Below are 23159 nucleotides of genomic sequence, written 5' to 3'. Positions count from 1 at the left end.
GCTCCCCGACTTTTCGATGATCTTGATCGAGAAGAATCAATCTGCGCTTTGTTTAGAACGTTTATTTCTAAATTATACAAAGAATATTTTAGTACTATTTCTACGGGATGCGAAGATCCCACATAGCCTATAATTGTCATTATTTATGCCTAAAACCTACGCGTTATGCCCAATAATTCTTGGCTGAATGGGCCGAATACTGAGCCTGTCCGAAAACATCACCACTGAAAGAGGCCGCAACATTGTCCTGGAGATTCATCCACTCTCCGTTTTTCCCCCACGAAGAACCGACGTTCATCCCTCCAGGATTCGACCCCAGAATCCCATCCTTCGTGTCACTCTCCTTAGTTTTTGTGGCCTGGGCCATCTGGGCGTGGGCCAGGGCATAGTTAGCATCAAATATGGCCGAATAGTCGGCCCTATTTTCTTGATGGTTCGAATTATAAGAAGACTGTTGGAACATGTTGTAATTGGTGAACTGGGCATTCCTCCAGTCGTGCTGAGCGGCGGTGTCGGAAGGGTACTGACACGCCATGTTGGCCAGAGGAATCGAAGCGAACCCCAAAGCCGTCGCCGCGTTCCCGTTTCCTACGTGTTTTCTTAGGCGAGCCCGTCGGTTCGAGAACCACACCTGCAAAAGACTTGCTTTAATGTAGAGAAAATCGGACATTTTTTCGACAAGGGTATTGTTTTTGAGGGACGTGATGGAGAATTGGGGTTTTATCGTACTTGTATCCGGGCCTCGGTTAATCCGGTCTGTTGGGCTAATTCTTCGCGCGTGTAGACATCGGGATATTGGGTTCGGCTGAAAGCTCTCTCGAGCGCTTCGAGCTGTTCCCCTGAAAACGTGGTCCTTGATCGTCTCTGTTTTCTTTTCAGCGGAATTCCTGGCTCCGATTCGGTGTCGCTTTCATCCTCTCTACCTGCAATTAGAAAGACAGTGATGAGGGGCAATTGTAGTGTACAGATAAAATGACAAACAATTTATTGCCATTGGAGGTTTTCTAATCAAAATTTTACTGGGTTGAAAAGTGTAAATGAAATTTTTCTCGAAATTAATTACAACTTTTTATGATAGATGTGACAACAGTATTAAACTCTTTCTAATTTATTCCAAGATAAAACGTACTAGGTAACATAAAAAAGTGTGTGACACCTTTTTCAATCCTTGTAAGCTCACATAATTTTATTCTTTTTAGGTAGTATTGAATATTTTTTGAGGCCTAATTTTTTTTTTTTTTAAATGAATGAAGAATATAGTTGAGATTAAGTGACAGATTGGAAATTAATTTTGGTTTTTTTCATTTTCCATGACAACGAAAGGTATATTCATGTCACATCAGTCACATCACTAATGTATTCACGTTCTTATTTCCATTTTTTGTAATATTTATGATTTCAAAGTGTACCAATAAAAAAAAGAGCGTAAAGTATTCGTGGATAACTGGTCTTTAAAACACTTGCTCTATTTCGAACACTTCGGCTGCGCCGTCGTGCCCGAAAAATCGCGCGTGTTTTAAAGACCTTTTTATCCACTTATACTTTAATATACTATTAAAGCACCAGTTTGAATAAAAACTTGAAAAAGATAATAATTAATAATTGAGGGTTTTTCAACTTGAAAAGATTGAAGTCTGCTAGTTTTTTAAACATCTACCATCTGGTAAAAAACAGTGATTTCTTTAAATGTAATGTGAGAGAAGGGGTAAGCTAGAAAATGAAACGTAACAAAGAAAACTAATCTCGGTGACAAAGAGAAGGGTCTGTCATATTTGTGTGACGAAGGATATTTTGTTATATAACATTTTTACCGATAAAGTAAATAAATATTATGAATATGACGCGGGTTCGAGTTTCTGAATAGAGTTTTCGCTGTAGTGAATTTCTTGCTTCATATCTTTTTAGAACTTATGCCCACCATGATTATGTCACATAAAATCCTCTGCTATCAAGATGACATTGTCTTTAAATTATGTATAAACTTTACGCAAAAAATCGCACTAGAGCAAATTTTTCGATTGACTTTTATTTACAAAGCATTGATTCGATCAAGAAATGAGCGGCTATTTTTTCTACCTCAAAAGAAATCCTTCGATTTGGGGTAGAACGTAGAAAGTATGGTATTATCTGCAGCAGATATCTTATCTTAAGAAGATTTAAGAAGTAAAAGTAATTTATTATAAGACTTATCAAAAGATTTAATCATAGATATTTAAAATTAAAATGGATTCCATATATTTTTCTTAATCGGCAGTGTTGTCCTTGATATGAAATACCATGAGACCAACAATTATGTATTTACATACAGTGTTGTTGCCTATTGGGCCGAGTTTCGGTAAACATTTCCAAATTTAAATTGAAACTGGTATATGCAACCAAAAATACTCCCATGCATCCAGAGCATCTGAACGTCTAGATGTGGACATGTGTCCAAAATCTCAAAGGCTTCTCTGATTTAAATAATTGTTGATCAAACGGCATTTAGACCAAAGTGTCGATGATTTTAATTGACTTGCTTGAAAAATAATTCAAAATGACAACTTCCGTATTTTTGACAATTCTTTCTTTGATAATTTAAAAAATAAATTATTTTCTATTTCATACTAGTAGTAAGTAGTTCAATTATGCCGCTTTGGCCACTTCGGGGACGTTTTGAGAAACCCTCAAACTCAAAATTACTACATATCAGAATTCACTTTTCTTACTTTGTAAGATTTTGGTCGACTACGAATGTAAAAAAAAAAACAATTTTACTTCTGTAAATTTTACGAAAATGGAGTTACACACTTTTCGTGTTTTAACGGCGATATGTATACCTCTAGAGTAAAGTGGCATTTCTTCCCTTGGGTGATTACTTAAATTGCTGCCCCGGGAGAAAATGATACACCTTTCTCTCTTGTTATACAAATTAATTATTTCTTATTGAACTTTTTTCTGCATTTATTGTTGAAAGTTGTAGTTAACGACAACGAATAAATCTCTGAAAATATCAAATTTGATTATTTATTTCTTTATATTCAGGTGTCGTAAGTGTTTCTTATTCTTTAAATTTGTTCTTTATATTTTAAATGTGGTTGCAGTTGAATTTTTTTAAGAAACACTGGATGATTTAATGATTGATCGAATCGAAAACTTTTCACTTACATTACTTAAGGGCTTTTAAACCAGTTAAAAACCAATTGGTTTCGTGTTGACACAGTTTGTTTCTAATTTCTGACATTTCATTGACATTTAACGTAAAGCTGCAAAGTAACCAAACAAAACAGAAAGGAAAAAAAATTAAAAGTGGAAATTACATTTTTCTCATTAAACCCTCAAACGTCCATTGTATTTCCTTTCGGAGTAAAAGACGCATCTCACACTCTGTTACATAGTAACAGTTCAACATTGTATGCTCGTCCGAACATAAATAAGTTCCAAACACAAAAAAACAATAAACCCCGGAGTTTAGGAGGAAACTCTCGTACACGCAGGTGGCACAAATGCACACTCCACAATTGAAATTCTCAAAATCCATAAACAATTACCTTAAAATAACACCACACACAATATATATGTCAGGTGAAACAATAACGTCTTGGATCGTATAACGCCGCCGCTTCGTATAAACTATTCGAAAACCTCGGAACCATATAAATTAGATTTAGTTCCGCCAACCAGTTTTTCATAAAACACGACCACCGCTCCCCGGCACTAAACGTGAAACAGAAGCATCCGCCGAACGTAAAATTCAATATGAATTATTGATAAAAAGAAATGTGGAGAGGATTTCGAGGACTTCATCAATTTTTATAGAAACGAACAATAAGGGAACGAAATCGTGCAAATGTGGCGAAAGGGATGTGCTCCGGAATAAATTTGTGAGATAGCTGGGGCTTACGGGGTGGATGTCGCTCAATACATCGGTGCACTGTCGGTTGCATAACCGTCACAATTAATCAAATTAATAATTACGGCAAAATCAATTTAAATATCAGCGTCCCATAAAATTGATTTTCGTTAAATATCAAGTGATGATTACCGTGAATATTTTGCGAATCTAATCAAATTGATTCGAATCCGGCATTTTCAAACTTTCAAGTCATTAACAATTTTAATGAAGGTAAGTTTGTATTTATTTTATGGACTGTCGTGTTAGTTCAACAGGAACGAATTGTTTCGATTGTCAAATTGCTCCGGGCTTTGGGAACGTTTAGGAAGTTTTCCCCTTATCCATTTTATTTAATAACAAATTATGTAAATTCTATTTAGTAATAAATAATTCAAATTTAGTTTAGTTTGAGATTTATTTAAATTTTAACAATCCTCTTATGACATTCTCCCTTTTATATGAATCATTTTATGATCCTAAGAACAAACATTATTATAACAATTAACGTTAACACATATTAATGAGATTTATTTACATATCTACATATTTGCAAAAATTAATTTTATGTTTTTATTCTTGGTACAATTATTAAAATCGTAGCAACAATTGTATTTAAGCTTGGTTTAAAAATAAGGAACGTCGGTGCAAACGGCGATAAATCCTACTATTCTACTATTGTGTTTCGTTTTAATAAACGAGGGTAAGTTTTAAATTGATGAAACTACTTAACAATTAATCTTCTCTAATTAGATTTTCTGGTATAACAAAATAACAACTGGTACAACTAGCTACCAGTTCTATTTAATTACCATACAAATTCTTACTGGTTATTATTAAAATTCAAAATTAGTTATTTGCAAGGATGTAACTTTATTCGAATAGGTAATTGTTAAATTTCTAATGAATCATTTTTGTATCCAGTTGAATCATGGGTATATTAACGGGCCTTCAAATAAATTTATATTTCAATTGTTTGCAACATTTTTCCAGCGTAGAAAATGACACAAGAAACGTCTGACATTTTAACGAAATAAAATTAGGTTACAAAATATTTTTAATTTTTGTAATGCATTCTCCCTATTCCCCTTCCACGGAATATGACAGTATGAAATTGGGAAAAAGCTTACTATGTAACCTGTGTAACTCCCGAGAATAATTGGAAAATGTCGCCTACGCCTACTCTAAATATATATTTATTTGAAGGCCCGATATTTACGTAATTAAAAAAAAATAATATGGCTATCATTTCTCTTACCTGACATCAATATTCTCGTTTAGATTTCGATTGTATAAAAGAGACAGCGGGATATTATTTTTAGAAATATTGGTGGAAAATGGAGTCGACAAATCTCAGATATCCGGGGAAATAAATTACCGACATAGGAAGATAACCGTAATTGTGTCTCATATTTTTACACACGATAAATTTTTCTCATCAAGCCATTTTAAAGTTTATCGAATCGAAGTTTTGTGAATATTTGTGATTCTGTATTTGACATGAAAACATCGATAAATATTTAACACCCCCAGTTTTTGTAAACATTAAAATGTTCTGAATGTTTTATGAAATTTTCATTTCCATATTTATATCTTTTGAAACCGAGTTTGAAACAATATAGCTTTGCTTTTATCGGTTTTAGGTTTTTTACTATCCTTGCGGCGTTTAGAGAAGCCTCTTTGCCCACGAACCCCGCATAGAAGGATTAATAATAGTCAAAAGTACAATCGCTTTTTATTACTTTCAATTGTGATATTTTTAATGGCAGCAGATTGTATTACACTCAAAATTCGATAATAAAATAACTTAAAAAAAGAATACCTATCTTCATTGGAAAAATTATCTTTATGAATTTTAACAATAAAACAGTAAATACAGGGTGTTATGGAAGTCCACGTAATAAATTTAATCATCAATAGAACTCTTTAAAATAAACATTTTTTACATATTGATCTTTTTTTAATTGATTTTTTTTTACATTTTTCTAACCTCCAATTCGACACTTCCCTCGTGGAATAATAATAATCATCAATTGAAACGAAAGAGTGAGTGAAAATGTTTTTGTGCGATAAAAACTTTATAGTTTTTTTGAAGAAAGAACGACCGCTGTTCTGATACTAGCAGTGTTTACTGTTTTTCATTCGAGTATTTTAATCGAGTATTTTTTTTTTTCGTGCTTTGTTATCAATGGATCTGTAAACACATGAGCGGGTATGAATTTTAGGGTTCAAATTATATTTAATTTTAACTCTGTTTTGAAGGATTTGCGGAAAAAATGATAAATTAAAAAGAAGGTTTATTTGAACGAGTCCTATTGGTGGTTAAATTTATAACGTGGACTTCCATAACACCCAGTATAACATCTATTTTGTTTTACTATGATAGGTAACTTGTTGGCCTTAAAACGCTCGTTTCACTCGCGTTTTTAACTGGCCCACTCATGCCAAAAAAAGCCCAATTTACACACGAACTCGTTAAATAAACTACTATTGTAGTCAAGTGGTGCGTGGTTTTCTCTTTTTTTTTAAACGTTCGCTTGTAATAAAAAAAAAACAAATCTTCCTTCAAATAAAAATGAATTATCCAGTGAGTGCCAAAAGTTTGGAATAATAAAAGTATTTTTCGACGAGAATCGGGCGGGTAGATTTTATTTTTTTAAGAGAAACATAATTTCATTTTTTCCCGTTTTGTTTTCCTGAAATCATCATTTTTTAAATGTGAACCCCGGATTTGTTTTACTTTCACTAATGTACCTTCCTATTAAGTGTGGCTTTTGGATTGATGGTTTCTGGAATATAGATTTTTTAGTGAAATTCCAATCTTGCAGGGAAATTATCAAAATAAATTCAGATATTTATGTTAGTCGAAACTTTTGGCACAATGTATTTTTCACCATTGCCGTAAATTTTTTCCCACATTAGAGCTTTTGTTCCTTTATCACCGACAGCCCCCCACCTGCTTTACGCTAAATAAGTGTTAAAATTCGATATTTATGGCAGGTGTCGGTCCTCCATACCAATTCTGTTGATTTCGCACAATAACCAGCGAGTGACAAAACCGATTAAACTGACAGTTGAATGACAGGAAAGCTCTGTAGTTTTTTATACGTCACACGGGCGGTCATTTTAATTCGAGACGAATCCCTTAAAAGGACCTCGGGTTTCATTCGATTAAGTCCCGGTCAATTAGGGCAGTTTTCCAATAATGTATCGATATAAACATAACGAATAGATCAAAGTCTTGCCGACATTCGCATTTTAATCCGTTTGATTCCACACATGTATCCCTAATATTGCATCAAGAATTAAAATTAATTCCACAACGGCGTACCCACACGATATTAAGCGTCCTTTGTCGGCTTGTTCGGCTCAAATAATATTTTAAGTAGCCACCATTCGAACAATTTCCACGCAAATCAGTTATAAAATGATATTGTTGATTCTGTTCCGAACGCTTACAGTCAACCTACTCGGGTTACACACGCCGGACCTCTCTCGATGGTCGTTACATGGGTGTACAAAAAAACACGTGTTCGTACCATCATGGTCAATGACTTGCTGTATGGAAATCAAGCTCTTCCCTCTCCGATGGACGACAGAGCTTTACACCTCCGACATGATCGATCATCCTGCTAGCAGGAATCATAATTAACAAACGTATTGAGGATAAATTGAGCAAACATGCGATTATTATTAGGAAATTAATTATTGTTCTAGATGGTTTATTTCCTCGGTATTTGTTAATGTCCCTCATAAATCATCCGGTTATTTAAACGTGGAGTGGCAGACGCGGGACACCGGAAAAAAATTAATTAGAGTAAACCAGATTTTGCTACTGATCGAACGGCCGGACTGTCAGGATAACGTATATAGGTGTTGTTTGTTGCAACTGGACGCAGACCAGAGGAATTGAAATTTTTGTGTAAAAATACTGCGATTCCACTGAAATAGGTTTATACTCGTAGGTGCAAAAAAAATTTGGAATTTTGTTCTTCTTTTTGATATTTTAGAGATTCTTGACCACCACTCGTTACAATAAAATTATAATTATTTTACCACTTCCACTTCAAATTTAAATTCAAAAATCAGAAATATTTTTTTGTTAATCTACTTATGATAAAAATACATAATAAGTAAAAGTAATATGTATTTTGTAATTTTTAAAAGGACAACAATGCAGATCTCTGGCGTTGTGTAACTTGCACGGTTTTTCCATCTCCCATCAATCACTTCATTCTTCCTTTTCCTCATTTTAATCTAGGTGCAAGCAACCAAACATACATACCGAAGGTTCGACCAGCAGGGGACGACGACTATCTGGCGAATTATGAAAAATTGCGCAAGCCTCGTACGTTGTCAACTGCAATAAGTGTTAGGACAAGGCAACAAACGGCGAACACACCATAAATCTCGCTAACTCAGAGGGTGGGCCTGTAAAGTGCCGCCGCCAAAGCTGCCGCGGACCGAGACACGACTTTCCACAATGAACAGCATTGTCCACGGAGACCGCCAAAGGGCCGACCTGTAAAACCGCACTGATACAACACACGTCGCCCTTCCGACTCAGTCCAGGTTCACCTTTCTATCGTACGGACCTTAATCCGATTTTTTAGACGTTTTTGCCACTTCCGGTGACTGAAAAAAAAAACGAATTGACTCGACGTAAGTCACACCTGCCCAGCGGGTAGGAAAAGTCAAGAAGGGCTTCAGAGCAGGATTGTGGGAAGAATTTTTACGACTGGCTGGGATGGCCAAAATATTTTGATAGTTTTTGTTTTTCAAATTTTTCTAGCAACTAATAATAATTGATGGGTGTATAAGAAATCTGGAAAACATGTTCTTTTAAGTTACGTATTTTATGCTAATGTAAACCATAAAAGGTTAAGATGAATATGAAAGTAATTTTTCACATAGTTACAATTACTGGTGACATCACTATTTACACTTTATAATGATGTATCTTTCATTTAAACCACGACAATAATATTTCAAATACGGTTATTAAAAATAACAAAAGGAAAATTATACGGTTTATGGTTATCATTGAAGCAAATGATTTCCCATTCATTAGACTATTTATTATCTAAAGTATCAGTTCAAAATATGCACGTAAATATTAGAATAGACCAGTGGAACGGCCCGTGCTTACGCACTAAAATCAATAAACTGTTAAAATTCTACGCTCATTTTCGATATCTCTTTCTTCTTGGCTTCTATGTTCCCGCCTACGTTTTTGTCGTTCTCTATTTTCTGCTCTTTGTCGCTCAAGTTCGTCTAAATTATCCATTATTGTAATATTTTTCTTATAAAATTAATGGACAGGTTTTACTATCAAAAGGGACGTGTCATAGCAACACAGTTTCGTGGGTACCGCCATATTATGACACGAAACGGACACCTATTTGCATTATAGTATTAAAGATGTGTACCAGAAGACATCAGACATCTACCAAATCACGTGGATCAGTCATCTGAATATTTTGTGAAAATAATGATATACAAGGTGGTTGACGAAAATGTTTAAAAATGTTTGTTGATGCCTCTTGTAGTGTTAAAAATAAAAGTTAAACAAATGTTTTTTTTCCAAAACAATTGTAGGTAATTTAAAAAATCCAATCCAGCATTATTTTATTGGTTTTACAACTTTGATTAATTAAATTATTAAGCTATAAAGCATATCTTGCATTACTCACGCGACCAGTGGAAAAATTGTCGGTTCACCTCCATGCTCATCTTTAATTATCTATTCAATTCGATTTGATTTGTTGTCTAAATGAAATGTTTTATTAAAAATTTATCAGAAAATCAGATGAGAAACCGTGAAGAAAAATAATGAAAACACAATTATATCTGTTGGAAATAAAATATTTGGTACGACCCTTTTTAGTTACGCCATTGAAATGCAATTTTTACGCTACCACTTGCACCAATTCTTGTTTAATTAAATTAATTTTTCGGTTTAAGTTAAATTAACCCACGTCTTAATTAAATTAGTCTGATTATGATTAATTATTGTTCTTCAATCAATGTGTCAAATAAATGAAACCTTTTGTAATTTAATTAATTCGCGATACTGTTGTAATACTATTTTAATGTCAAATGGAACGATAGACTTTACCTGATTAATTTCGTTCAGAAATTAAAAACGTGAAATATTAAACTAATTAAAACAAAAACGTTATTTGCAGTTTCAGACCATCTACCGCAAAATAATACGCTGGCAAATTGGCATTGTGCTTTATTGTTTCGATTATTTTCCACTTATCACCTATTTGATCGATCACTTGATTGGAACGATAAATTCGAAAATAAAAAATTGGGTAGTACTGTCGACAGTGCTAGGGTAATAAATTCTTGAAAATACCACAGAAATAAATTGAGCCTTGTTTCGTGATTGTTTCTGAAAAAAGGGCTGATATCAGAAGAAACAAATAAAACATCATAATAAAAAAATTACCTTATGCATACTATTTCTCTACGATCAAGATTTTATAGCACCCATAAACCCTGATGTTTGTTTTTGTTTAATCAAAGGGTTGATGATCAGACAATTTTTGACAGTCAATAATTTATTTTAACTAAGTGGGTCGCAGGATATTAGAACGAACGAGGTATGCCAATCCTTCAATAAAAAAAAAACAAAAAAAATGTGTAAAAATATTTAATATGTAATGTCTCATCAACAAGGCTTTTTCTACTCAAGTAGCTACTTTAATTTTGAATTCTTGCACAGTTTTTTTCTTTGCCCTATCGTTCCAATTTTTATGTTTTCTCTTTACCATTAAAAAATAAAGTAAGACAGAAATAGATTAACTTGTATTTATTAGTCGTCATTTTGGATGAAATTAGATTCCAAATTTCGAATTTCCGATAATAGACAATGTACCAAAGCATCGTTTTAATGTCAGAACGTTAAATAAATAACACAAGGAATAAGTAATCACAGTAGAACAATAAATTAGCTTCTACATCATAACAACCAAAAGAATAAGTAACTAGGACGTATCTTTTTTCCTTTATGTTCCAGTCATGTTGATTTTTTCTAAAAATAACTGTAGAAATAATAGATTTTTTCTATTTTGCACAGTATAACACTCAAACGGGTTTCGGAAAAGGAGCTCTTTTCGATACGCGTTTCAGGAACATTTACTTAAATTTTTAATGTTGGCAGTGACTCAGTGAGTTGCTGCTACGTGATCACTGCAATGCACTTTAAATTCAAAACTTAGAATTGTTCGTCTATGTACCAGCGTTACCAACCCTTATATTTGCCAAATATAACTTTCCTAGCATTATGTTTTGAACTTTTTTTAAATTTAAGGGGCAAAATAGAAAAAAAATGTATTATACTCGTTTTATAAGCCATTTTGTCGCACTTGTTTGCTTTATAGCACTCGTCGCTGCACTCCTCGTGCTCTAAAAAACGCGTGCGACAAAATGGTGCCTTATAAAACTCGTATAATAAATAACTATTGTATGACACGCGATGTACATTATGTAATTCTTTTCGCCACATGTGTCTTCAACGTCAACTATTTGATCAAATTTGAAATATCCTGATACTCGTATGTATCTGAAATTTGGATTTTTCCCTCTTTTCCAGTTTTGCAAATTTTCGTTTTTCTTCTGATCAATCTTAAAAGCGAGTAATGTTGTTTTTGACTTTAAAGTTTCAAACTGGTCGTCCTAAAGAATGAAAGAATTTTTACGGTAAGGTCAGGGTGGTGAGGCTCTCACACACACAAAAACAATAATAAAAATATGAAGCTAATCAATGAAGTCAAACTAAGGCGGCAAAGCTTTCAAAGCCCAAGCTTAATATGTTAATGAGACAGATTATTACCGAACACGTGTGCTCGCCGTCTTTTTCTCAATCAAGGACCTAGATGGTGCCCTCATCGTCCAACCAACGCGGCAACCTCCCAACCGCCGGTTATAAGTCGTACAGTCTTTCGTCTTTCCGACTGCATATCGTTCATCATTTTTACACCTCCATGTATCCGTCTCCGTTCCTCTCGCACCCTCAACACGAACCTGCATCCTTTTCCCTATTGGGAACCGATCATATATCGCATTTCTCAAAGAGGCCGACCATTTAACAATTTTACATTATTGGTTTGGTGCCCCAGGTTATAGAGTCAACCGTTTAAACGCTCGTGTATCGGTTATAAATCGGCAACGAATTGAAATATTCCCATGATCTTCGGCGGCAATTAAGAAGACGTCGTTGTCTCACCGACCGTAAATAATTCGGGTGTACTTTTCGACAAAAGACGGTGCTAATAAAATTACACCAAACAAGCCCCGTGGGTGGTTGCGTTATTTACCTATTGTACGTTACAAATTGTCTGATTCTATTGAGACGGAGCATTCAAGGTTCACCGAGCGGCGGCTAGGCAAAAGGATGTCGGTTCTGCCGCAAAGTGTTGTTCGAACGTCAGCCACATGAAATGCTCTGAATACCGGTGAAAGCAGTCAATTGCTTGTAAACACCGCCATTCTTCGGGCATCCTCATGCGAACGTAGAGGGCGCGAGGAGGAAGCGCCTTTTCGACCTCCGATCATTGATTTATCTTGCTTACACTCTTTGGCATAAAGCGGAATCTTCACAATCCTTTAATTCTCCACCAGCGCAGTTAAATACACCATTTTACACATCCTTCTTGGTCTTTGCTCCGACGAGGTAAGTGATTGTCATTATCCCCAAATGCAACAATTTTTTTTGTAGTTATGTCAGTCAATAACAGCGGCCCCAATTCAGCTCCTTGCGCTACCCCCTACTTTGACACAAACATGACTGTGTGTTGCTTTCGTTGATTGTGGTCTTCGTTTGTTCTGCATAAATTTACATACCAACCTGTTCTTTCCAAAATTTAGATTTTGTTAAATTTTTAGTAAAATGATTTCGGCAACATGATAATTATTGCCTGTAGAAAAATAGAATTTTATGAGAATATTGTCTAATCAACTAAAAAGCCAATACAGAAGTTTTCTTGAGCAAAGAGGTAAAGAGCAAAGAGCTGTAATTATTGTTATTTACCAACAAGCTGAAATTGTTATTTCAGTGTTTGGTCAAGAGATGTGAAGTTACGAACTCAACCAAGACGCAAAAATTTGCTATAAATGGTCTTATTTTTTTTAACGGGACAGGTCTGGAATTTGCGCTAATAAAATTTATGTTCTTGTTAGATTTTTCCAGTTCTAAAAATTCCACAGTGATTTATTTCTGATTCAGGTGGTGTTTCGCCCGATCCGAGTCTACTACACTGGAACAGCACGGCCGAGTTATTTATTGGGTAAAAAGACGGAATGACAGATGAAATATATAGTGCATCAGAGTGTTAAATGATAAATGCTCATACTTATAAAACCGGCAACCTCAGGGGGCAACTCTTTACCGACCCCCCTTGAACGGCTCGAATAACTTACAGATCGCGTTCATAAACGAAATACTAATTTCCGTAATTAATTTCGTTCATTATTTAATCCAAATAGGACAGGGATTCAACTCGATTTTTTTCTGTCCGTCACAAGCTAGGCGACAAAGTCTCGCCGACCATTTCCCAGATAAATCACGCCGACCCCCATTCAACCATAATCCAACAACTTCAACGTTCCCTCGTTCATTAGGAGGGGTGGGAATCACCCCGAAAGACGAATGAATCAGGGCACTGGGTGGCCTAATTTGGTCGACGAGCGGTCTACCACAGTCGAGGTGTTTCGGGAGGCGTTCCTTCTTGTCAACCATTTCCTTTGATCAAAGGGGCTCAAGATCGCCAAGAATGCGCCGCACTCGCCGTGAATCGAAAGCGTGGGGAGTCAAAATGAAACGTCAAAATTTGCACATTTGCGAAATGGAGAAGTGCGAAGAGGGGTGGCGAAAAATAATTGGTCACGAACAGTCAGTTACATAAAACGTAGATGGGCTAAGGTTTGAGCAAATGTCAAATTTTACGTGTTCTTTATGCGCGATAATGAGGTAACGTAATGATTTTTCATTGTGCTTGCTGTAAGCCACAGTTTCAGATTACTAAAGCTCAGGACTATTGTGAAAATTCTGTTGGCAAAGACAAAACTAACGAGTACAAAAAATTTGTTGATTTTCCGTGTAAGGAACAAGCATGACTGGAAAAGTTTGAAAGGACGAATGGGGGAGGTTCGTTCCTTTGAAGAAAATCGTTGCATCATCCAAAAAACAATTAGGTGCGAGTTAACACCTGATGGAAACAATTAAGAACACCCACTCGATGATATTCGATTCTGGTTCTGTAATAGTTTAATGGAAGCGGAATGCGTGGTGGAGGCACGAGCCGCTCGAAGGATACTAATCCTTATATTATAGCCAAGTAAGTGACAATGGCGACTTGTGTGGGCCAGAATACCTGTCTAATTGACCAGCGGGCGGTCCGCGCGATCTTGTGATTAATATGCCACAGACAAAGATGAATGCCGACTCATTAGGTGGGTGTAAGTGCAACAGTTAGGGCCGTTGTGGAGTTCTCGACTGTGAATTTGTATTTTTTTTTTGTATTTTTCTTTTGGCTCACACGCTCCAAGGATTCCGTCGTTGCCTTTCCACCATGAAAAAAAATCAGTTTTTTAATTGACATTAGCACTGAAATAGTCTATCGTGGCCAGTGGACCGCGGTCGGTCGAAATTGACGCGCTCCAAAGACAATGAAGGAGAGATGTGAGAGAATTAAAGGGAAAAAATCGTTTAATTCGGCTTGAACAGTTTTAATGAGTCCGTACTGATCCTGGAGAATGATTCTTAAATTCTAAGATCTAGACAGAAGGGGACTAGCATGAGATGAGGTTCAAGGGAATACATTATTCTGTATTTCAACGCAATAATATGCGATTCAACACGACGACAATCACGGTTAAAAGGGCCAAATCTGTGGTATTTTTATATCCTGTTCGGTGTTAATAAAAATAGTTTAGTTTACGAATACTGAAAAACACTCTGGAAGGCTAGAGGACCGTAAGGATTATAGATCAAAATTAATAGTTATTTCTATATCAAGACCGCGAAATCATTCTTTAACGTACCTACCGAGAGAAATTTTCGCCGAGGCCGCTTGCGGTCGACGCAGGACAATGTCGAGGATGCTAAAGGATTTGGCGGCCAAGGTGTACACAACATTTTTTGTGCAACCGAAAATTTGTAATTACATATTATAAAACGAACAAGCAAAATTTACTTCACTGTCAATAAATATGTACATACGTATAGATTCGGCTATAAAAATGACATAAATAAAACAATTCATTTTGTAAATATGTAATCGTAAAAATGTCTGAAGAGAATTGCAGTGAAAGTGATGTTTCAGTTTCGTGTAGGTACTCCTCCAGATTTAAAAAGTACGTATTATAAATTCTGCGGTTTCTAATTTCATACCCGAAAAATCTAAACGCCAGTAGTTAAAAGAAATTGGCGGCTTGTTTCGCGTACGGTTGCCCAAAAATTTCTTTTTCTACTTTGGTGTCACAATGAACATTTTGTGACACCGAAAACAGTTTCACAAAGATCAATTTTATAGCATCGTTTCTAGTGATAACTGAATGTGGGGTTGGTATTGACAGTAAATTTCAGTGCTAAATAAAACCGCGTACCACAACGAAACATGGGAAATTATTTATTAATAGTTATTTAAGATATAAGTGTAAAAAGTTATCCTTTATTGCACGAACGGGTTTAAAATACAACCGAGGTATGAGGGGGTATTTTAAAGGATGTGAGTGCAACAAAGGAACTTTTTACACGTATGTCTTAGGTAAGTACAACATTTTATCTACGATCGTGAGATCATCGCACCGGTTTCAACATAAATTTGTATAAAATAATTATTATTGATTCAATTTTTATGAATAAGCAGTCTTTTGAGAACCACGTCGTTTAGCAACCTACTTCTAAACAATGTTTCCAATAAATTGTATTGTTGTATTCTGACAGTTCTGGGCCATAAAAGCGTGTACTAAAAAATGTATGGCACGATTCTGTCAGTTCACTAAACGTCAACTTTGACAACGATTTTTAGTGCAAAAAGTGCCTACTTTTTTCACGATCGTAGAAAAAATCAATTGGTAGTCAATTCTCGAATTTTAGGAACGTTACTTTACTGTAGCTTCGGAACCTATGACGATTTTTTATGTTTTGTGGTTCAGTTCAGTTCCAAAGTTGGACCCAAACTGAGCCAGTACGTCAAAAAACACTTGATTTAACGTTACAATTTGTAATAAAATGCTTATTTGAAGAATGATTATAGAATTTAATTTCCTATTATTTTCAATTCACATTCATAATTTTTGAGATATAAGCGAAAAATTAAAACCCCCGATTTTCAGAGGCGATTTCACTCTTCAAAATATGCATCTCCGCAGTTACTTTACAGTGTTTATACTGGACTATGAAATGGAAAAACAAATTAACTTATATTCACAGGGTACAGTAAAATAACTTTCCTTGTCGGTCAGAAATGATAAAATAAATAAACAAATAAAATAATATCAATATTTATCGATTATTTATTTTAAATCTGAAACAAAATATGAACAAATCAAATTAAATTTTAGCAAAATATTTATATTTTAATTTTATCGTCTGATATAAGCAGGTTCTGTTATGTTATAATAAAAAACACAAACAATTACATTACATTATATATTTTAAATAATCGTTAATAAGAAAATAATTAGACTTAAAGATTAAACTATGACACGTCAGGGTGTGTTTTAATTTTTTAGATTTATGATTTGTTAATGTTATTTTGAAGAAAAATTATCATTTACTTATTTATGGTGTGATGGTGCCACAGTTGAATGAAACTAGGGCGTGATTAACACATACAATGGAACGTTAAATTTTCTGGATCATACGGTATTATGAAGACGAAACGAAACCTGAAGTTGGCTGTCCTTCTTTGGAGCTTTTTAATTAAGAGATAATTCAACAGATGGATCCCACAGAGATTGCGCTTAATTGAAGCCATCGTTTCCTTCACCGCTGAAAAGCGTCTACCATTCGTTTAAACGCTTTAAACGTTTAAACATTAGGCTCGTAAACGAGCTCCAATTCCATTTGTCCGACCCCCGCGAACCCCACATTATCAAGGCTCCCGTAACACTCGCAGGACTTACCGCCGAGGATGCCGTCGATCGTGTAATCCTTCTTGCCGTCAGGATCGGCGTCCCTCCGGCCACCACCTCGGAGCAGGCGACTGATGGACGAGACGCTCGGCGGATCGGTGACTCCTTCCTGAACCAAAAAGAAAAAAAGAAGCGATTATAGAGCCACCCTTGGACGATGTTTCGCGGAAGTAGAGTGCGGGTGTGATTACCCGGAAACGTCCGTAAATTTATTAGACGGTGGGCGGAAAAATCCGGGGATAATGTGAGTGTTGAGGCAGGTCGCGTATCTATACCACAGGTGTTCCGTAATGACCGTTCAGAGGCAAAATTATACACTTTTGTTGAAAGGCGCATGCAAAACAACAGTCCTCGGTTCGGTACGTGATGTTCGAATGGAATTTTCTTCCGTCCGGTCGGGTTGTGATTTCTAGAATGGTGCAAAGTTAGAGAAACTCGGTTTATTCGGAGTTTTGCGGCGTGCTTTAACAGCAACGGAATCCAAAATTAATGCGGTCGAAATGGCACAAGTCTGACTTAAGATTGTCATTGTCTTTGAAATTTAGAGCTTTTCGATCTACCACAAGTGTCTCCCAAATTATTTAAAAAGCAATTATTTTTTTTGAATTCGTTTAATAATACCTAATTATAAATTTAATTGGTACCTATAATTACACTTTACACTGCGTGTCAAAAAAGCGCAACACCTAGAATAAAAAGGTATTTGTTTTAATGAAACTTTGTCAAAATATGATCGTAGATGAATTTTGGCCAAAATGACTTCAGATAGCACGAAATTTTTAATAATGAGTAACGCCTCCGCGATTATTTATTTATACACCCAGTGTCTCTACGAGGAATAGCTAAAAACAAATACATAAGTAATTTATGTCTGAGCTGTTGCAACCCAAGCTAACTATAGCCGATGTCGTAATTCTACCTTGTTCGGAAAGTGCTGTAAACAACGCCGTCTACGATTCATTTAATAACACACATTTTCTTTTCTGTTGGTAATCAGTCTGGTGATATAGAAAGTTAAGGCACTAAATTTACATTATTGGCTTCAAAAAACCTTCTTGTTATTTGAGCTACTCGTATATGAGGACGCGCGTTATCTTGTACAAAAATTAGCTTCCTGCAAGCCCTGAAGATGTGGCAGTAAAAAGGGTTGCAATACAAAGATAAATCTAAGGTTGAGAGTTCAAACAATGACGTCTCTGGACAAACTCAGCAGTGCATCTCTGAGTCCTTGGCCTTCTTACCCTCATACGGCCATCAGGTGACCATAGACAAAACTTAGGTTTGGTGCTGAAGACCGTATCATTCTTGTACGTACTGCTGCCTCTCGGTGCTCCGTTTGTATTTTGCCTCTGGGTCAACCGAGAGTCGAAAATATGAGAGTCCAAATGATCGAATTCGTCGAAATACGGTACGCATAGAGATAGCATATCCAAGTACTCTCACCTAGTTGACTCTAATCAATTGTGAGGTCTCCAACAGATCCTTTATTGGTAGACACCAAATTTGACGTTTTTCACGTTCATTAATCACCTTGGGCGTTCACTGTTCCTCGTTCTTTCTCAGATCACTTTCTTTATGTCCCCTTAGCCATCTCAGGTAATTTGCTACACTCACTGAGGTCAATAAATTCGATAGAAGGTGTTTCTGCGCCTTCTAGGCATTGTGGGCAAAAGAGTCCATTAAGAGAAAGAGAACACATTTAATTGTGATTTGAAGAGACTGTTAAGGCTGTATGACACGACGATAAATTTTGTATAAAATTTGTTATAAAATGAGATAGAACCTCGATCAGGACCAATAAATGATGAAGATCATAGTCTCTCTTTGTCATTTTTACAGAATTTTATGATAAATTTAACGTCATGTCAAACAGCCTTTTCTGTGAAAAAAAATGTTATCAAATATTTTTTGTTTGACACTGTCGGAATTTGAGAATTTTCTCCTGTGTGAACGGATTTTGATAAATGTCACGACTTGTCAAAACGAAACGTCAAGCTAAATTTTAAGGGGCTCGTCGAACAAAAAAACGTTGTATTCAACTCGTTCCTGTGTAAACTGGGCTTTTTTTGGCACTCGTTGGCTTTAAAACGCTCGTTTCACTCGCGTTGTAAACTGGCCCAATCATGCCAAAAAAAGCCCAATTTATACTGGAACTAGTTAAATAAACTACTATTGCATTTATAGTATGATAGAGTAAAATTGAAATTAAAGTAAAGCGAAAAAGAGTCCCCTATCTTAACAAATTAATTTTGTATTAATTTGTATTTTCCAATACATTATATCGAGTGTTGAAGAGTCGATTGTGAACGCACCACGGATTCCAGATCACGGATCAGCTGTTTAAATCTAACCTCACTTTTTGCGTTGTTTATGTTTTTGTTATGTTGATGCGTTCATAATCGGCTCTTCAACGTCAACTTTGAGGGTAAATTTAAATGAACACCAGATACAATACATTCATGCTTTAAAGGGCCCTATATACCTAGCGTTTTGTTTGCAGGACTTGCTTGCGCATGCAAGTATGTGATACAAGTTTGTCAGAAATACACACTTTCTGGCATGTTTGTCAAACTTGTTTGCGTAAATTCGTATGAGATACAAGTCTTGTCCACACACGAATGAAAATTTGTATGGCAGCACATGGTTTGCTCAAACAAAATTTAGTAAAATCACAGTGAGTGACCGATTTTTGTCTGCCGTGATGTATGTTCATACAAGTACCGTGAGATCGAAAATAAAAAAAAATCGAGATGGCCGTGATTAATACGTTTCCGTTGGCAGCACGTAAAAATTTAATTCAAATGTCATCAGATGTCATTACAATAGTAACTGTCATTATTAATTATTGACTATTAAAATTTGCTATTACAATATGTTCTATCAAAGTCTATCAAACGTGTTTGATATTTTTGGGCCCTTTAAACAGTTATTAAAACAAAAATTCCAATTTCTCTCAATTTCCCTCTCTCTCTATCTTGAACGATATTGCATTTTGCTTTTTAATCTGCGGAAACAAATTTTCACAGAATTTTTCATTTGTTGCATGACTGCTTTTGATTATTTCTTAAATCATAATTCATAAGGCACCCGGCGACAAAAAATTTCCTGACGTCAAAGTGCTATATGTTGTAATACGAGTAGTAGTCGCTCCAATGTGAACTAAAATTTTAATTCATAAGTTTAGTGCTTTCATAAACGTTTAAGGTATAATTTTTATTGAGATAATGTCCATCAATAAATATTTTTTAAATTTACATTTTATGTAGTAAACCTTTTCCAACTCACATTTTATTTCCAACGGATAATTATAACGAAATAAGAACATTTTAAATATACATGAAACTCTCCAGAACCATCGCACCAGTAGTTGTAAATAGTTTTTTAGTATTAAAGCAGAACGGAGGCTTTAGATGCATTGTTTATTGTTTCTGTGTGAGAGAAATTTTAACATCATAATAAATCAGAGCACTAAAATTTTCTTTCGTTAAATGCATTTTTATCATGCTACATCTATTTTTAAAATTTATAGAAAATTAACGGTGGCAGTTATTGCAGTCAAATATAAATGTCAACGTACGAAACAATAAGTATTTGTTTCATAGTCTATTTAATTCTGTAGACGGAATTGATATGTTAGTTTGCAGAAATTTTCGGCGCACCTACGTATTATAAGCAATACATTTTGTAATGTTTACGTAGGAAATTAATAGGTATATCGAGAGATTAGATTTAAGCAGCATATTTTCATTGAATAAAACTTAAGTTTAAAATTTTTTCCAACATCGATTATGAAAATAATAATTTCATCACTCAATTTAGTGAGGAAAATAGGCGTTTCCATCACTAGTGAGGAAAATGGAGAAAGTAAACTCACTAGTGAGGAAAATATAGTATACACAATTCGTGATCAAAGTTCGATTTTTCAACTCGCAATACTATCCTCACTTGCTGGCGCTCGAGAGTATATCATGTATTGCTCGTTGAAAAATCAGGCACTTTCATCACTTATAGTGTAATATACTATTGTCTTGCGTCAACTTTTAGCAATTTTTTTTTCTGGGAACGAAGTTTTCCATTTTATTTAAATATTCCATGCCATGAAATCAAAATCGGTGTTTTGCAATAGACTGTCTTCGCGTTGACATTGTTCGCTTCAACTTTACTTTACTTTTCCTGTTTTGCTTGATCCATACTGTATCGAATTCTGAGCGCTGGTACATAAACTCAATCCTACCCTAAGGAATTTTGTTAATTAATAAAACAGTTCTCACAATTTTATCACCCTCATCTGTGTTGATCCTCGAGGAATTAATTGGTTTGGCGCACCGTCGCCCTTGCTCAGTCAATAAAGATTTTAGGGAACTTAAGTAGAAGGAAATTCACCCTTTTTAATTAAAACAACCTCCAGTTATCAAGTTGCCTTTATCGCCTATATTCTGAAGTGTAATTTTGCAGTAGTCGTACAAATTATTCACCAGGAAAACTGTCTTCGAAAGTTGCGTTATTTATTTCCCCGCTCTTCGACATTCCCACATTCAATTTATTTTCAATAATACAACAATGTGTCTCGACTGGTGTAGGAATAAATTGCGACATGTCGTCCGAAGACGACGCAATTGTTTCCATACATCGTGAGCTGAGACTGTTACAAGACGCCATGCGATGGTATGTGGTATTTCCCAGCATAAATTCCGGGATGAGGCCGCAGTGGCGTTCGTTCACCGTAATGATCGTTATTTCCATAATAATTATTGTCGGCAAATGGGTCGAAAAGTATCGTTCTTTATTTCAGTCGTCGTTAAATGAAACTCGTCTCTAATATTAAAATTCGCTCGATTCGGTTAAATCTAGTCGAAATTTACCACTTATTAAATTACATTGTTGGTGCAAACGCGAACATTTAAATTCAGTATAATTTCTTACGGGTCACCGTTCATGAAGGGGAAAGAATTTTGTGAATTAAAAGTAAAATGCGGGTGGATTAACGGTGAGTTTGTCCGAAACGAGATAGAAATATTTTCATTTGCGTCACTAATTAAACGTAAAATCTGATAAAACTAATACAGGAAACAATATAATTATGTTTACGTCTCAGACTTTAATGGAAAAATTACGTTTGGAATGGTAGATAATTAAGGATCGTTTTGTAATACGTACTTCAACAAGCGATACGCGCATAAATAGCCAGACATTTTAAACAATAATGTTGATATTTTGACAGAGACCATAACGAATTTTATATTATTTTTTTAATAAATATTCAAGTGTCGAATTTTAATTTTCTCGCACGTGATGATGGTTCTGATTGGAAAAATGGTTTTTCTTCAAACGTTCGTAAAATATGACATTGCACTGCTGCATTGATAATGTGTCACTTCATTGTCATGGCATCTAACGAGCTGACCAGCGTCCGTGAAGTTATTATCTCCGCTGAGGAGCGTCCGTGAAGTTATTATCTCCGCTGAGGGCGTCCGTGAAGTTATTATCTCCGCTGATGAGCGACTGTGAAGTAAACTAGCTAAATCATTTGAAATTCCTACGTGGTTTCTTAACATGTCTTAAATACTTTGTTATGAAGGTTTGAAGAAAAAAATAGTACCTATATGTTATTCGGAGCAAAAATGGTTTTATGTGCTTTGGCTGGTTTGTCTGCCTCACAGCGTTCGGCCGCACATAAAACTATTAGATATCTATTATCTTAGTTTAGAATTTTTCGATTTTTTTTACGTTCACAAATAATTCGATAAGAAATCTTGTCTGTACCAATCGCGAAAAAATCTTGGCAACCGTCCCGTCCATATCGGGTACAGTGCATATTGTGCAAGAACCGCGCACCAGGTGGGGCGCCTAGTGTGAATATTTTTGCAAGGATAATCTCCCCTAGACCGAGAGTCGAGCCACCATGTTGTTTCGCAAAGTCCCCCAGGCCACATCACCATAATAAGACTTCGACGAGCACACGCGAAAAGAGCGGATTATCTACGATCGACGTTTATCTGAGCCGTCGGCGACGACTTTCCATGTCCTGTCAACTGTCATATCGGTGTGGTCGATCGTATCGATTTCGTATTATCTGTCATCGCGATCGACGGCACGGAAGTCGACGTTATCATCATCTCCGCGATAACAGTACATCACGTAT

At 35.4% G+C, this 23159-nt stretch overlaps 1 protein-coding gene across 2 annotated transcripts in view; it reads right to left on the bottom strand.

Moving 5' to 3' along the window:
- Nucleotides 1-7: 7 nt before the first annotated feature.
- Nucleotides 8-23159, bottom strand: part of LOC138138772 (protein gooseberry-neuro-like) — a 74158-nt gene continuing 51006 nt past the window's right edge. For both annotated transcript variants that reach the window (XM_069058821.1, XM_069058820.1), the window contains exons 3-5: nucleotides 17009-17126; nucleotides 730-923; nucleotides 8-631 (exon numbers count right to left, since the gene is read on the bottom strand). In XM_069058821.1, coding sequence (XP_068914922.1) covers nucleotides 164-631; nucleotides 730-923; nucleotides 17009-17126 — 780 coding nt within the window. In that variant the 3' untranslated portion in view covers nucleotides 8-163. The remainder of the gene's footprint in view (nucleotides 632-729; nucleotides 924-17008; nucleotides 17127-23159) is intronic.

Source organism: Tenebrio molitor, chromosome 9 (genome assembly GCF_963966145.1).
Source record: "Tenebrio molitor chromosome 9, icTenMoli1.1, whole genome shotgun sequence".
NCBI lineage: Eukaryota > Metazoa > Arthropoda > Insecta > Coleoptera > Tenebrionidae > Tenebrio > Tenebrio molitor.
Note: the sequence above shows the minus strand (reverse complement) of the source record. Positions and strands in the feature narration are given on the sequence as shown.